Genomic DNA, 18,237 nt, shown 5'->3' with positions numbered 1-18,237 from the left:
GGGACGAGCACCTGCGGAAACTTTTTTTTTTTAAATAATAGTAATAATAAAATCCCAGGATAGTTCCCCTTGGGGAAGAGCCGTGCCGGGCGCGCCTCGCGGCCGTGGGTGCGGGGGTTCGCTGCGCGCCCCGCGGGGCTCCGCGTGCGTCAGGCGGAGAGTGGCGTCAGCGGCGGCGGGCGCGGAGCGCGGGGAGGGGGCAGCGGGAGGGGGCAGCGGGAGGAGGGGGGAAGAGGGAGGGAGCTTCTTCAGGAGGCGATGTCGACACCGCCGTGACATCACCCCGCGGCTTATATAGTTGGGCAAGGGTCTGGGTCCCCCGTCTGGTGCCTGCAGCCGCCCGTCAGCACGCGTGCGGAGGGCGAGGAGCGGCGGGGGTCTGTCTGTCTCTGTCTCTCTGTCTCTGTCTCTCTCTCCGTCTCTCCCTAGGATTTATGGACTTTACTTTCTAGAGGGCGGCGCGGCAAGGATGAGAGTCCAGCTGGTGTGCGTGGTGCTGCTGGCCCTGGCCTCCTGCAGCCTCTGCTCAGGTAAGTCCCCGCCGCCGCCTGCGCCGGGCGCGCCCCGCACCGCCCGGCCCGGAGCCCCTCTGACCGCTCGGCGCTGAGTCGCTCCCGGAGCCGGGACCTAAAGGAAGGAAGTGCGGTCGCTTCGGGCTCTGCCGGCTGTGTCCATTAGGTGCCCGGGAGCTGGCTCTGATAACGGGCTCTGGCCAGCATCATATTTTTATATCACTTCCCTAACTTTCTCCCTTCGTAGAAGCCATTCCTCCTCACAGCATCCATACCGTGGCAATTAGTGTAGACTAGTCATTGGAAATACAAATCAGTGCAGACCATCTGCTCGGTTGTGCTATGGTTCATTGAATATGATGTATTTCCAAATTATGATACAAATTGTAATTTCTGCAACTCATATGAATAGCTGCTGCAATACAAATCAACATGAATATGTATGACCTTTGGTCACTGTTTAGAGAGAGAAATATAACTTATTATCTGGAGAAAAAGTTGCTAACAACTGGTCTAAAATTATGACCAAAAAATACTGAAGCACAGGTAGATCACACAGTAAGAAGGGTAATGTAAATGCATTTATTCTCCAAGAGCAGCTGCTTTAGAAAGTTCAAAAGGAGGACCATATATTAAAATGCATTGCCTGCTTCTTTGGAAGATGACACATCTTAAGCATCTGCCATTTATGCTCTAAGTTTATGACAAAATAGAGTTATGGTGATGGTTAAACAGGTGTACCCACACAGACATGAAGCAGAATAGTCTGCAAAATCCAGTCTTAACTAACTTGAAAACTACTTTGATTTTTAACTCCACTAAATTTAATGGGTAAATTTACAAACAGCTTCATTTTTCAACTTTAACATTCAGGAGGACTCAGAATTCCTAATTCTCACTTTAGATGAATGTTTCCAATTTGTATTCCCCTGCAGGAGAAAAAATGTAAACCACATAATACCTGCATTTTATTACAGTTTAAATGTAATTGTTCTCTATATTATAGAGAACTCATGATCTTAGTGAAAAAGCTTAACATTTTTTTTCTCTCCATGTAATTTTTAAGCTTTTCAAACAAATTCCTGACTAGTAGTTTCAGTGAAGTAGTTTCAAATTCAACTCTTCACAGAGCCTGAATGGAAAGCCCATTAAAGTAAAACATTTAAGCAGGAATTAAAATAGGTTCTTAAAATAAAAAACCCAGAAGCCAAATTGTAGGTGGCACTAACATGATGGTTTATTTGCTTGAAAATTTGAAATTATTTTTAAATGAGAAATGCCACAGAGAAGCTTATGTGAAGGGGCCCAAATAATTTGTAACTACTATGGACAGTTATGTCATAAAGAAAATGATTGTTAAATTTTCTTTTGAAAATATTTGCCCTCAGGCAAAAGTGTATACCTGTAGAATGTAATTGTTCCGTAAAATGTGAATATATGAATAGAAACTATTTTTCTTGTCCATAGAATCAAGAATACCTCAAACTATGTGAATTTCTCCCTGATTTTAGCAGTAATGTGTAACTAGGCTTTTTATACATTGCTCTCTGAGAGTCTGTTCTTTTTATGCTTTTGCTCCTCTTCCATCTCTTTTCACTCCTGAATTACCTGAATATGCTTCCTTCTCTCCCTCCAAGCCTTGCTTTATTCTTCACTCAAGGAATCTTGACTCTTAAATAATGTCCTCTAGATTTATGCTTTCAATTCAAATGCTTCTTAATGCCTTCCTTTCTACCTTTCGTGTCTGCAGCTATCTTCCAGCCTCAATGTGTGGAAGCTATCTTCCATCCTTTATAGAAACTAAATCCAGATGCTAACCAGGCACAAGTCCTTTTATTTTTCTCAGCTGGTGTGATCCAGGACAACTCAAATTATGATGCTGTCATTGTGTGTGTGGTCACCTGCACACAGGAGATGCTGTCATTGGTAGAAATTCAGCTGAGGTGATCTTGTGCTGCCAGCAGGACTTTGGCTAATGTTAAAGCTGATAAAACTGACAGCCATTACTGCCGAAAGGGCTGAAAAGCTTCAGGTTGGAAATTAGTTGCTAGGGACTTGCTGACTGGTCTACAACTAGTCCTATTTAATGTGAAATTTGTAAACCTTAAATAGGACTGGATGTAGATCAGCATTACAACAAGTCAAATGCAATAGCTCCAATGATAAAAATAATGAATGAATGTACTGTGTTGGTAATGCAGAGCTGAACAGGAGCATCCCTACAGAGGAAGGGGATATGTGTAACACACACAAGTTTCTCGTGACCTAAATAATAGGCATGAGAACCAGTGCCATAATACAAAATGCAGTGGCTTAGGAAATAATAGAAATTCCTGTTAAAAGCTGCTTTTTAACCAAAGCACAGCTGTTGGAAATCTGAGGAATAAAAGACTTTATCTTGTTATCTAGCCTGATTTTTGTGGTTTTTCAGGCACAAAAGACAAACAAAACCAAAAAAACCATGTAAGAGAGCTACTCACTGTAGCTAATGGTAAGCATTAAGGTGGTTAAGTACTGAGGCTTCTGAACCAAACTGTACTATGCTGTTCTCTCTTGGGAACACATCCAGGACAGAGGAGGGCTGCTCTGATGAGTTGGGGAATACAAGGCTATTACAAGGAAGGAGAATAGATGACAGTCCAATAAATCTGGGCATAGCCTTTCAATTAAGCATTTATGGGATTTCCAGGACAATGGTTTTTGACCAAAAAGACACAGTGATCTTGCACATGTTTGCTAATCCTGTTGCACAAAAACACACAAAAACACTAAGCTGGGAAGAGAGGTGATTCCTCACATTAAATACATGATAGGTAAATATCACAAATAGAAAGGTGTCACTTACAGTGTAGGAATTTATTTGCAAACGATGGATACATTTGTAATTGGAAATAAATTAGACTTGAAATCAGAAGCAAGTGAGTAAGCATTGATAGGTTAGACGAATTTCTTAAAGAAGAGGCAAAGTGACAGTAGTGGTGAGATTTATAAAGATTGAACATGATTGATTTTGTAATGGGTGGCTTCTGTGCTGACAGAAACCTGTGACACATTGGCACATGCTTTTGGTCCCTTACAGTCTCATGTTCTGTGAAAGGTAGGGACATAACATGGTGATGATCCCTGAAATGAAGGCACAGGCAGAACCTATCCACAGATTCAGTGGTAGGGTCTTACATGCCCACAGCACTGATTATTTTAAAGAAAGTGAGGTATGACCTATATGAATATGGAATATATTTTGGTTTATTATGGTTTGAAATACTAGTGTATTGTTTGGTTTCAGACTGTTGGTATTCCAGGAAAGGTAAAAGCTATGTGGAACTCTATTTCACCTAAAGACTTATCTGATTCCTTACTTTTTTTCCTTTGAGCTGTGATTACTGCTATCACAGCACCAGATCTTCATTGTGATTCTCATCTTCATCTTGTGATGCTGTGTGTAGAAATGTGTTTGTGTGTTTTCTCTTTCTACAGCAATTTTTACCCTATTTACCAAATCACAGGTCTTGCAAGTCTACTGAGCTGGCAAAGGTCAATTAAGTCAGTAAAGAAAATCCCTAAACTTCCAGTCAGAATACTTTCTTTTTCTATATACATTGTCAAGAGCTTGTATCATAAACTGATAAAGGTCAATTCCCTCATATCAGTAAAAATACCCTTAATTTAAGAATAATCAATACTATTGATTATCAATCAAGTAATCATAACTGTCATTTACCTAAATAATTACTACCTAAATAAATATTTGAAAAGAAATATTCAAAATTTTCTTCCAAAGTAAGCAAACATGACAAATATTTATTATGAAAATAATGAAGAATATTAAAGTAGTTTTTTTATTCTGAAAGAATTGTAGTTAATGAGCCTTTCTGCTATGAAACTAAGATAAATGAACAGTTTCATTCACTTCAATGAGCTTGATCATGCTTCAAAAAGGTACTGAGTATTTCTTTTAACATAATATTGCTGCTAACTGAAGAATCCTCACAGTCCCTCTAGGTCACTGCTGGTTGTGTTTGTGTTTTTATTTTTTAAAATTCATTTTAATATCTAAGTTCTTTGTACTGAATTGAAATGTCCATGATTTATGATCAAATAATAAACATATGTTTCTGGTTTATTCCCAGATTCAGAAGAGGAAATGAAAGCATTAGAAGCAGATTTATTGACCAATATGTACACATCAAAGGTAATTATTTTTCTTCCTTTACCTGACAGGGAGGGAGCAAATGAATTCTCATTACAAACCCAAAGTCTTTGCACAAAGTAATAACCTATGGTCTAGACAGAGAAGTTCAGTGTTAGGTTTTACTTTGGTGCAAGATTTTCTCCAGTTCAAAGGAAATTTAAAGGTGTTGATGTGGCACACTAAATGTCTTCCTCAGTTTTAACACTGGTACTTTCATTAAACTGTCAAAACTATGTTGCATACAGAGATGTAAATTTATATGAGGAAACGTGTTTCCAATAAGATTATGCCCGATGAAAGCTATGCTAACCTTGAGTCAAATCTATAAGTGCTATTTTTATGCAGAACTCTTCCTATGTGCATATAAAATTAAGACAGCCATAAAACAAAAATTGTTAATACATATGCCTATTTTGATTTAGGCTTTTAATCATAGTGCTAGTACAGGAACATGGGGACATGACTGTGAAAATACTGACTTGGTAAATGGCATTTCCTTGACAAGTTTCCAGACTGTGAATAATAGTTATGTTATTTTATATGAATAGATAAAAATTCAGTTAGAACCTCATATTGACAAAGTGAAGCAGCAAGTATTGCACTTATGTGTTGGACAGGCTGATAGACACTTTCTCAACACTATTATCTTCCATAAATTATCTAAGAAATATATATGTCTGATATATCTTCAGCAATATAGTAAAGAACAAATTCTGAAACCAGTACTATGGGTTTAAGAATGAATATTTTAATTCATTATTCAAAAAAAGTTTAAGTGGTACTTAAATGTAACGGAAAATAAAATGAGAAATAAAAAAAAATTCTCCCCCAAAATACAAATTTTCATAAACAAATGACTAGTTGAAGGTTAAGGACAAAACCTGCCAGGAAGACTTCTACATATACTGTATTTACATATATGTGACCTTTTCCACGGGATTATTGGATAGACTAGAAGAAGTATGAGGCCAGAAAATGCATTTTCTTTATCTGTCTGGCAGTCCTTAGATTTCAGTGTTCTTTACTGGCATGATAGTTAACCTTAGATTACAAATAAACCTGTTTTCTGCTCACTTCTGTAAGGTACAGAAAGATTTAGTAACTACTCTTTCTCTGAGACATATTTAAATGTAGGAGGCTGAAAAAAATAGGGTTTTTTTCTGTGTGGCAAAGCATAGTATGCCCTGGAAGAAAACCCTGCAGCTGTTGGTATTTCTGCTACTGACTTTATTGGATCTGTGAACATAACTTCCATCTTTTCCTCCCTCTCACCACAGAACACAAGCTCAGGTAACTCCAAATGCACAAACATATTGCACCAGTTAATAATGTCATGATGTTTGCCATAATGCTCTTATGTTGTTTTGTGTCATGTAGCTTGCTATTCAGCATCCTTATGGTATTTACCACAAGTCAACTGACACTTGAAGCTGACAGAAGCAATAGATTCATGTTATAGACACTGCTTTAATTCTGCACTGTACTGTCTTAAATCACCATCTAGAGTTCATTAGTTGAATATATGTTGTCTCTTGACATCAAAGTAAGACACTGTGGAAACACAAAACCGTGCATCAACTCTTCTGCAAGAGTCATATCACTATTCCATTCATTACTGAAATCATTTTTTTTCTGTTGTCCCCTGCTAGATTTTAACCCTCATTACAACAAATTATGGTTCTGGTGTGATAGACAAATTTGAAGATGGTATGTGCAATACCTGTGTTGTGCCTGAGATCTGGTTCCATTTGAGGGCAATTACTGTTAAATTGCATTAATTGTATTTGACACTGACTTGGTAATCAGCAAAGGAAATCCAAGTAATTTACACAGGATTAAGAAGGGAAAAAAAGTACTGTTTATGAAACCTGAGATCTTAAAGTGCAGCAAAATGGATTATCATGTGTAGGTTTAAGTATTTGATAGAAAAAAATCTACCTAAGTAGGCACTTGTGAACTATAGTATCAAGACTACAGCTAGGGTTTAAGCACACATCTTTTGCAACATTCAGTAGTCTATCCAGTATTATGGGAAGAATTGCTGTATGCCTTTAACTTCACAGACAGCTGTCCAGTGCCTTCTGGCCCTTTTCAAGTTGCTCTTTAAAGTCACCTCTATGCTGGATCACTCTCCATCCTTAAAGAAGTGTGTTCATGCTTATTGCAACCTGTCTTCGACACTTAATACAGTTTGTCATCCTTCCCTGCTGTTGCATCTCAATGAAGATACAAGGATCAAACAACCCTTAAAATGCTTTATCTGTCTTTTTTTCTAAGATAAAATCTGAAAAGCCATTTGGAAGATCTGGTAAAACAACAAAACCTGACTTGTCAAAAATACATGGACAGTTATCTCCTGTCTCTCTTTTGTTTTAAATAGAAAAATCTATTCATGTCAAAGAGATAACGCTATTTCCAGCTTCCTAAATGTTTGCCTGAAATCACTAGTTTCATGAAGAATGTTTTGAACTCAAAAAAGATCGAGACTATGTTAGTTAGAGGAAAAGAGAAAGTAAAACAAAAGTATTCCTTGGAGAATATATCATCCCCAGACTCCACCTTTGGATCCCACCCGACATTAATTTTCTGAAGTCATGGACCCCCTGAGCTTTTCATTGCTGTAGGGTGCCTATTTATGACTGTATTTGCCCAGAGAGTTTAGCCTCATTGTCAGAGGAGCTGCCTAGGACAAGGAGGTACCTACAGCTACCTGGGAGTTACTGACTTCCTGACTCAGTCATCACATAAAAATTAATTAAATTTACAGGCATTAATAAACACCATGGAAGTAGTTTTGCTTTAACAAAACTCAATGCTATATCTGATTAAAGACAGAGAGTATTTTTATTATTTCTATGGTTACAATCTGAACAAAATTCAACTACTATTGTGGGAAGGAATTGTAGAGATCCTACACTAAAAGTTCCATAGCTTGGGATTTTTACTTCATTATAACTTTGCTTTTTATCTGCTTTTACTAAATAAAGACAAAAATATAAAAAACAGATAACTTTTTTCCTGAAGAAAAATAGCGTTTGGGATGTATGAACTATAACAAAAGAAGTATCTTAAGCAAACTATCAGGGATATCATTCAACTAGACACAAAAATATAATATAAATTATAACTTGGGAATCTCTTTTGTCTTGCATAGGACAAGCCTGTTGTCAAAGAAGGAAATAAGCTTATTTCAGTTTCTTAGATGATCTTAATTTCTCTTTCAAGATACATAAAGTGTGAGAAATTATATATCCAATTCTTATTTCACAAAGAAGTTCAACAGTGGAAATACAAACATCATATTAACTTCAGCGTTAGTACCTTTTAAATTCTAGTTCATACTGCAGTGTCTTTTGTTCCTTCAAATCATTCCCAGATATTTTTCAAGTCACTCTTAAAAAAATTAGTTCCATCTTGCCAGATAAGGATTCCTTGTTCTATTGTATAGGTGTTTTCCAAAATATGTGTTGAGCTACTGTAGTTGACATTGCTTAGACCTGTATGGAAAATATATAAATATATAAAATACAAAAATATATCATATATAGTATGAAATATATTAAATATTTTAAATTGACCTGAACATTTGGATTATCATAAACTGTTTTTTTACAGACCTTTAGGATAGCGGCCTCAGATATTTTTCATAACCTAAAAAGCAAAGCAATCTGATTTTAATGCTTGCTGTAATAGTGGAGCAGAAAGATAACATGACTGCTCTGTTCAGTGACTGGACACGACCTGGAAAACTCCATGTTCAGTTAGAAAACCTCAAAATTCACTCTGGACTGAATTGTTGATTGGAACAGTGTAAGTCGGGAGCAGTGTAAGTCAGAAGGTGTACCAAAGTAAAAATACTTTGAGGGGATATATGCGTGGTATTAATAGGAATGAGACTCCTGTAACAAAAAAAGTTTGTTAGAAGCTTGCAGACAGCACTGCAAAATTGTTTTCTCCTAACTTCATAAGTAGGAGCTAAGACAATTTTCACCTAAGGAAGTCTGCTATTTAAGTATTTTGCTAATGCAGAGAGGAAAGTTCCTTTATGCATAGATGTGCATCAGGTTGACATAAGTAGTAACTTTAGATCAAAAAGATTCTATAAATTACACAAGGCATGACAAATTTCCCTATCTTTTACTCTTCTCTTCTGTTTCCATCCACTGCAATATTTTTTGTTCTTGCTTAACTTAGAAGTCTCACTCACTCATGTAGCACTGCCTCTGGATTTTATGCTCCATTGCAATTTAGCTGTTGCAGTGATAGCTCACATTTCTTTTGTATACCCAGGAGAGAAAAGTGAACTGGGGAAGCCTCGTCATTTGTCATGGAAAGCTCCATATTTTTATATTTCAAAAATACATTAAAACAGACCAAAGAACATTTTGAAATTGCGTTGGACATTTGGTCTTTTTCCTAGTTTAACTTCTGTTAGTAAAATCAGATATTCTGCACGGAGATTAATTATATTTTGAAACTGTCACATCTTTTCAAATAATTTCATAGACTACCTGGGGCACTTAGTTGGGACAACAGATGAGCTCAAAGTAAGTGATGCAGAACCAATTACAAGCTTCCAAATAAGGTTTCAGATTTGTTTTTCTTAGACTCAAAACAAAGTAATCTTATTTTTTCCACATGCTGTCAGGAATCTGAGAATGCACAGCAGTTTCATTAAAGGACTAAATCATTCTGATTTTGAAAGGCATGCATGTATCAGATGTATGTTGGAGTAATGATCGTGGCCAAAAGGAAATGTTTTGTAACTAATGCTAAGAGTGATGCCAACTTTTCTTGTTTCTGCCTCATTTCTCTCAATTTTCTTTCTTTTCCCTTAAAAAATTAGTAAAATGTGATGAATATACAAAAATCTTGCAAATCTTTGCACCTTTGTTAGGAAGATGCTCTAAAGAAACAGATTATGTGATGTTGCATCCACACTCTCAATAAATGCTCTCAAGTATGTGTGAAAGGCAATGTCTGTGTTAGTGTAATACCTATATTTAACTTCCTACACCCAGGAAAAGAAGCAACTACACTTCAGTTCATAGGTAAGGTCTAACCCTAGTGTGCACAGCAAGGAAATCCTTCTCAGGAATAAATAGGAATTTGCTTTTTGGTTCTTGATTGGAGATTTCTATGTCACCAGTTCTAGTTTAAGGAAACTAATTTCTGTACTCAGCACTAAAAGGAAATACAATGCAGAAGAAATAATAGTGGAGAATGAAGAAAATGGCAAAATCATGAAAAGCAGTAAATGGCGGAGGAATTAAGTTTTAAACTTACTTTTTTCCTATTGATAATCAAAATGGAAGAAGACTACTGCCACCACTGCTTGGAAAAACAATACCAGTAGAAAAGTAAAAGTCATGGTTATCAGCATTTCTTTAAAATGGTTTAAAAGCTCATACATAATGCAAGATACTGGAACAAGCAAAATTTGGGACAAGCCATGGTAAAATTTCCTTATTTTTTTCTGTAACATCTCTGGACAGGTTCATTATGGACCACCTAAATACAGCTGGTCTCAGTTTTTCAGTCCAGTTACCAAATTAAAAATACTTTGTTTTCACAGCTATGTTTTATCTCTGCTCCATCTTCCTAAGCCTGTAGACCTTCAATTAACATCTCCCAGGCTCTTCACTTGCCAGCATCCAAAACTCCTGGGGCTTACAGATTCTGTAACTTCAGACCCAGACTCGTCAGACAGCTTGTCCTGAAGCAGGGACTCCATTCCTTTTTTCAGGGAATTTTTAAATGACTGGTATTTGTTCTGAACTAGGGAGGAGCGTCTAGTTAACCACAGGCATCCAGCTTGGATTCCTGAACTGGGAATTTATCCAGTGGGTTTGAATCATTATCCTTATTTACACCTGTAATTTATATTATATTCATTCTCATCTGTGTTTTTTGTTTACACCTGTGCAGAATGACTATGAAATGCTGCCATTCTGGTTTGGTAGCAGTTTAGTCTTTTCATCATGTATATCTACCTGGGGGGCAAGGCTGCAAGGAAGCAGACTTGGCATATGTAATAAATGAGTTGTCCTAAGTTCAGCACTCTAATTATTGTCTAAAAGTTGACCAGGTGAAAAACACTTCAGAAACATAAACTTGTTTCTAACAAAATGTTTGAATGTAGCACATGATTACAAAAAACCCAAACCACTTTAAATTGTGGGTGTTTTTATTTTCAGATTAACAGAGCAAAACTTCCTTACTGGAAAATGACCCTGCTAAATGTCTGCAATCTTGTCAACAACATAAACAACCAAATGGGGGAAACAGTAGAGGTAGATGAGGAGGATCTGGTTCCAGGAAGACAGTTCCCTGCTGCTCTGGATGGCTTCAGTTTGGAAGCAATGCTGACAGTGTATCAACTCCAAAAAGTTTGCCACAGCAGAGCCTTTCAGCATTGGGAGGTAAAACAGTCACAAATGCATGTTTTTACTACTATTAAAGTCTGAGGGTCTGTAATGATGTTGTAAAAATCCATATCCATGTAACCCCCCATCACATTGTTGGAGCTTTCCTTCCCTTTTTTATATTCTGTAATACCTCTAATACGCCACTTTCAGTAAGAGTTGTGAATTAGTGAAGTTTATGATGACCTGAGTGTAAGTTTCTTACAATGACCCATGGATAAATGAGAATTTTTCTTAACTACATACTTTCTCCACTTTTTGTAGCCATTCCAGGTAACAAAACAAACACATGAAAGTCATCACTATGCCAGAACACATAATTAATATCTGCTTACCAGCCATGAAGTTACTACAGATCTATTGAAGCATAAATAAATGTAGTCAGTGTTTCTGTTTTAAGACCCTAAGGCAAACTGGATTCAAAATGCAGGGATACATGCCCATGTGTACATATCATTTTACTAGGCACTCTGGTTCTCTTATCATTGCTAGGAAACTGGCAGCAAGGTAACTGCTGCTTTTTTTTCCCAAATACCTAAAGAGGGCCCTGGTAGTTGACATTGTGATTTTATGAAGATTGCTGCTCTTAAATTGTTTATAGGCCATTTGTGATGTTTATTTTACTACAGCAATTACAGTGATTACAGAGAAGCATACTAGGCACAATCCACTTGCATTTTTAGATATTACACTAAAAGCTGCTTTGTGTGGTGAAAAAAGATGTCTCAGTGTCACTACCCACTATCCAGTAAACCAAATTTCTTCATCTGTCTCAGGCTCCTGCACAGTTTGGCTGAATCCAGATCCTCTTTCTAGTTTGGTGGGGGTTTTATTTGCTGAGTCATAACACTGTATATATGGTCTTATTCACAATCCTCATATCAGCTGGGATGGTCCATGCAAAAGACTGCAATGTCTTTGAGAACCACAGTTTTCTGAAGATTCTCTTAATCTGTGCATCTTTTACTGTAAAGGAGCTACCATAGAACCAAATATGCAATAACCCATATGTCTTAAACACAGTTCCCTGCTTTGCAGGAAGTTGTAGATTAAAATATTTCTCGAAAGATGAAACCAGCAAGCAGTGCATGTAAGTGTTTAACCTAAATGTGTGATAGCAGAGTGATAGTCATTAGGAAGCTTTCAGCCAATTTGAGTCTTAGTCCAAAGAGGATATACCAATTTTCCTCTCTGATCAAAACCAATTATCTAATTTGTTTCAGTGGAATTTAAATATCACTTCTGTAGGCCTCAGCTCATCTTTAGCCTGATTTTAGGTTTGTGTCTTGAGTTTGGTTTTTTTGTTTTTTATTGATTCTGCAGCTAATATAGTAAAGATTTTTCTTGGTGGCAGATATTAAAATAATATTGTATAACCATTTTGAGGAGTTTTTAATCTTCATTACAAAAAAAAAGTTGATAACAGTGTGTCTCTTCTTGCATCCTACAGTTACTTCAGCAAGACGCTTTTGATCTAGAGAATACAAGCCAAGAAAAGGAAATCATGAAGAGAAAAAATCCCTATATTCTGAAACGGCAGCTACATGTCAACAAGGCTAGAAGACCATATATACTCAAGAGAAGTTCCTATTACTGATGCAGCAGAAGAAAACAATGTATATTTAGTTTATAGGTAACTGTGCGTTATGGTTATCTTATCTAAATCTAAAATCATACTTGTGTGAAAATATACTATGGAAAATCAAGATGATAACATAGCTGTGTCTTTTTTGCAATTGCTGTTTCTTGATTGTGAATTTTTCCTACTTGAGATTAATTGGACTAATACATTTGCGAATAAAACTAGTTTTTAAGCATGATGTATTGTACAAAACTGGGATTTCAACATGCTTTCAAACAATCTTGTAGTCTTTTTGAATTTTATAAAGCACACTGACATAACACCAAGTATATTGATACTGTCCATAAATCCTACTGAGAATCTTACAATTTCTTAATGGGACACCTCGAACATGTAAATGTTTGCAAATTTTTTGAATAACATAGGAGTAAGAACTGCCAGAGTATTTTATGTTTTGTCCAGTTTAATTTATTAGGGAATGGGTCTAAGGAAGAAAGGGAATGATATCAATCAACTATTAAATGGCAGTTTCAAAATGAATGTTTTAAATTGCTTGCTTTTAAGTAAATTTTGAGTTTTTGACCTCTAATCTATGAATGCTCAGAAAAAAGCCAAACAACTAAAAGCTGATTCGTATGCCAGCGCTATCACTCTTAAAAGTCAAAATAGTAATCTGGTTACACGAGAAAGTTGGTGAAGCATTTGAAAGATGAATTGAAATTAGAACATCTTAAAGGTACTATTGAAAGGCATTTCCTTTCCCTCCCACCACAAATTTGTAGAAAACAGGAAGTTTCAAAGTTGAAGACAGTCTTGGAAGCTAACAGAGAGGGAGGTTCACAGAATGGGAAAAATTGTTTTCAAGCCACGAGGAATCAATTGCTGCCTGAAAGTTACACATTTTCCAGTTCCCTGTTTGTGATGTGTGCATGAGATTTGGGATCTCAATGATTCAGGGTTCTGATCAGGAAGAAAACAGTCTGAAAGGACTGGGGGCCACAACAACCATCAAAATTGAGGGATAGTCCAAGGCCTGTGAAGCCTGGATGCTCAGACCAGGAGGCAAAAATGGGACAGACATTGTTTTTGAAAACTTGCCTGTTCCCTGTTTGAGATATTTCCTCAAAGCAATTCTCCTCCAACAAATAGACACAACCCCCCTGTCCCCAACCCCTGAAAAAACTGAAAAACCAAACCAAACAAAGAAACAACCTCCCCCACCCTCCACACACAAAAAAAGCCCCAACCAACCAATAACTCAACAAAACCCCCAAACACTTGGAGAATTTTCAAATCCTCTCACAAATTTGTTACAATTTGTTGCAAGGGGAGGGATGGAGTTTTTAAAGTAAAATGTATTTTCACTATATTAAAGCTGATTATATTTCCTTTTCTCACTGCAAATATTATTAATCAGTTTATTAATTCAATAACCATTAAATGCATGCACTGACAAGAAATAAATGAGCATGCACTAATTATTGCAATAATCATTATGACTCAAATACAGCAACGCAATTAAGTATGTTCAGCCCCAATGTTTTAAATGCTTAATGTGCTTAAGGGCTTTGCTTAAATAAGTAAACTCATACCCTTTACTTTTTTTGCAAAACTCATTGAATTAGACTGGAGACCCAGCATGGTCTCAAGTCATTAAGAAACACCTTCTTTCCAACAAACCTGTAAGATTCCTAGTCTTATTATGGATATTTTTCATTCTAAAATACCTTTTGGTGTGAAATAATAAAGCAAGACAGTTTGTTCCAAAATTTGCTAGTAGTACCTGAGGAAAAAATAAAAAGAAACTTCAGATCACTTTTTCACAGAATAAGACAAAAAGAAATAAGTTGCCTTTATATTTTTCTCTCATGCTAAGTTTAAGAGTAAAACAGCTAAAAAAAAAAAAAAAGTAGGATAAGGCAATGTGGTTGTCATCTGATAGAGAATGTAAATTTTTCAGAAACAAGCACCCTTCCATGTTTCATTTTGGAAGTACGTGAGACATTCAGGTTAATGGCATATAACCTAAAATGATGATACTAACTATTCCACCCCCATCTGTTGTTCCACGTGACCTTGTGACCATGTACTTGTTCTTTGCAGTGCAGAGCTAACAGATTACTCAGACTGGCTGGAAATGGCTTTAAATAACCCATTTCCTTTCAGCAGACTGTGAATCCACACTCAGCCAGCTACTGCGTGTCACTGGTGGAGACAGAGCTTAAAGCATGGCAGGAAAGTACAGCTTGTCAATTGTCCCCAGTCTCTGAATGAGGTGTCAGAGACATGTCATTCAGAGTGATAGTCTGAACTAGATGAGGAAACAAAAACCGCAATTATAATATGGTGAGTTAAGCTAAAAAAGTCAGTGCTGGCTTTTCAATTTATTGGTCATTCACGAAAAGCAAGCATTGCAGTATTAAAATACTAGAAAACACACACCATAGAATTAAGCCAGGTGCTCAGAGTCGTTAAAGAAAATTTTGAAGTCTGGGAGACTTCCTTGCTTGAAATCTCTTCTCTCTTCTAGCTGTTGCTACCTCCTGATAGCCTCACTGCTGCGAAATTGCAGCCTTTCTTTAGCCTTCATTTTTGGATGATGGCAGAAAAATAATAGGGGTATGCACATTTTTCTCTATTTCACACATTCTTTCAGTGAGATCCTCAGGGTACCTGCCTTATCAATAACTGTGCATTGCCTGCAATATCCATGCCACTATATTTGCAGCAGCAATGAGTGCTGGATGAAGTTCAAGTCAGAGGAGGCTATCATAATATGTAAAGACTTATTAATTCATAAATTTAGACAGACCTTTCCTTTCCTTTCCTTTCCTTTCCTTTCCTTTCCTTTCCTTTCCTTTCCTTTCCTTTCCTTTCCTTTCCTTTCCTTTCCTTTCCTTTCCTTTCCTTTCCTTTCCTTTCCTTTCCTTTCCTTTCCTTTCCTTTCCTTTCCTTTCCTTTCCTTTCCTTTCCTTTCCTTTCCTTTCCTTTCCTTTCCTTTCCTTTCCTTTCCTTTCCTTTCCTTTCCTTTCCTTCCCTTCCCTTCCCTTCCCTTCCCTTCCCTTCCCTTCCCTTCCCTTCCCTTCCCTTCCCTTCCCTTCCCTTCCCTTCCCTTCCCTTCCCTTCCCTTCCCTTCCCTTCCCTTCCCTTCCCTTCCCTCTACAGGAACCAAAAAAAGTGGAAGAGGGGCTGACTTCTGCAAGGAACTTGGAAAATGAGATTTTAATTGCTGCCATATGTAAGCAGTCAGAACTCATGAGTGAGGCTGAAAAACCCTGAAAGGATAGATGGATAGATAGATAGATAGATAGATAGATAGATAGATAGATAAATAGATAGATAAAAAAGTAAATATCCCTGACACCTAAATAAATTAATAAATATATGTCAAATTATTTTTGTTTCCTTCCATTTACCGGGCTGCCAGGGAGCATTAGAATCACCTATCTAAGCTTTGTCAACAACAAGAACTCAAACATATTTGTTTGTTAATATTAATTTCTACTGAAACTTGACCTTGTCATCCAGCAAGCATCATATTACAACACACACAGGAGCATAATGTTCATGACCAGATTTCAAAAATCAGCCAGATACAGGATACTTGAATGGGTCAGTCAGACCAACCAATCAGACAGCAGAATAGAAAGAGCTTTGTGATTCCTCATTAACAGGCAAGCTTTGTCTGACTGAATGACTGCTCTGAAGTAGCAATATGGGAAAATGACATGGGAGCCACCCAGTAATGTTTGGAGAGTGTCAGCTATTGGGAAACGAAGCCTTCAGGAACTCTTAGTTGCCCAACTAAGACTTGATTTTTCCAAGTAGATGAGAGTGTATGGAGATGTTTCAGGAGTTGCCTCACATTCCATTGTACAGAAGGAAAAGAGGGACTGTAAAAAACTGGACTTGAATTACCAAGGAATAGCATTTTTCTGTTTGATCTCCCAGCTCAAGAAAGAAAGAAAGAAAGAAAAGAAAGAAAGAAAGGAAGAAAAGAGAAAAAAGAATTAGTATGTGCTATATTGTGGATTATTTTCTTAAAGTTTTTACAGAGCAATACAACTTGGATATCATTTTATCTGGAATGAATAACATGATTCCTCCACTTTTTTTTTTTTTCCAAGTCTATTGTTTATATGTACTTAAAAACAACAGTTCCTAGAATCTAATATCTTAAAGCCTAATCTAATATCTTAAAGCCTTTTATTAGGATGCAAAAAGACAAAATTTTTGAATGAATAATCTCTATGCTTAAAACCCAATCATTCTTGTCCTAAAAAAAAAAAAAAAAAAAATTAAATACTTCTTACTTTTTAGCAGATGTAGAGAAGATTGTAGAAATAGTTTATTCAATAGCTCTTGCATGAGTGAAATCTCTTGGTTAGTTTGTGTACAACCAAATCCTTAAGATAGTTGTATAACCATATACTGTAGAAGTAGTTGTGTTTTGGTATATTATATAATGATCTTTTAAATAAAGAGCTGTTTGGAAAAGACAACTTGCCTTTTGTTCTGTTTAAAAGAAGGGATCAAAAAAAATAACACCACACAGAGCAAAGGTATATGTGTATGTACCCACAAATGAAGGGTTTATTCAAATTATTCTGAATTTTGCAGCATATAAAGTATAACTTAGAGGAGTATGTAACTGCAGAATACTGTAGTACCATGGTATTATAGTATTCTGCAGCTGATTGCTGCAGAAATAGGCAACAATGACACAAATTTCTAATGGTTGTCTTTAGTGTGCAAAGGTGCTGAAGTGCTAAGACTGCAGCTGCTTTCGAAGAAGAAATCCTTGGCAAATAGCTTCCATTCTCCTCAAAAGTCTGTTTACTGAAGGCTGATTTTTCATGGTAGTGGAGTTAAGAGTAACTATTACAAGACCTGGCCTACAGAGAACAAGGGAGTTGAGAACATTACAATTTGGGGTTTTTTTATAAATATCACATGCACTTCCACTTTACCTCTGTGGTTTTACAGACTCCTGTGTTACAGTGTTGAACTGAAAGGAGCTGTAAGGGAACAGACAAATGGGAAGCAAAATGTGGATAGATAAGGGACTTAATGAATGTTCACTCGCTATTCCTTCTGTCTGGCTCCAGCCAAAGTGTGTCAGAGCTGGCTGAGACATGGCTTGTATGTGTTTGGAGGCAGGAAGAAAAGGGAGGGAAAAGTCAGGGAAAAAGAGGAAAGATAATATAATAATGAATTAAGTATTGCTATCAAAGTGTTAGTTAAGAACTAATAGGCTGGTATAATCTAGAAGATACAAGATATTTTGAAAAAAATGGGTGGGTTCCCATCAGTGTTTGCGAAGGGCAATCATCTGACCAGCATTCCCAGCACTTCCCTTGAATCTAGAAAAACAGATTTGAACTGAGATGTTTCAAATTGAAAGCTTTTAAGCTGAAACTGGAACAACTAAAGAAAGCTGATCAGGAAAAGGAGAGAGTGCATGGTAAAGGGTCAAGAAATATTCAAGTCAGAGTCAGTTGGATCATTCAGTAAGCCTGAACTGTA

General features: G+C 36.8%; 1 protein-coding gene across 1 annotated transcript; it reads left to right on the top strand.

Moving 5' to 3' along the window:
* Positions 1 to 469: 469 nt before the first annotated feature.
* On the top strand, positions 470 to 12,726 carry NTS (neurotensin; the record flags this gene model as incomplete). The annotated part of the gene is made up of 4 exons (XM_082279984.1): positions 470 to 530; positions 4,643 to 4,704; positions 10,902 to 11,126; positions 12,580 to 12,726. The coding sequence occupies 4 exons, from the start codon at positions 470 to 472 to the stop codon at positions 12,724 to 12,726; spliced, it is 495 nt and encodes a 164-aa protein (XP_082136110.1).
* Positions 12,727 to 18,237: the final 5,511 nt, after the last annotated feature.

This window comes from Coloeus monedula (genome assembly GCF_965178545.1).
Source record: "Coloeus monedula genome assembly, chromosome: 4".
NCBI classification, from domain to species: domain Eukaryota; kingdom Metazoa; phylum Chordata; class Aves; order Passeriformes; family Corvidae; genus Coloeus; species Coloeus monedula.
Note: the sequence above shows the minus strand (reverse complement) of the source record. Positions and strands in the feature narration are given on the sequence as shown.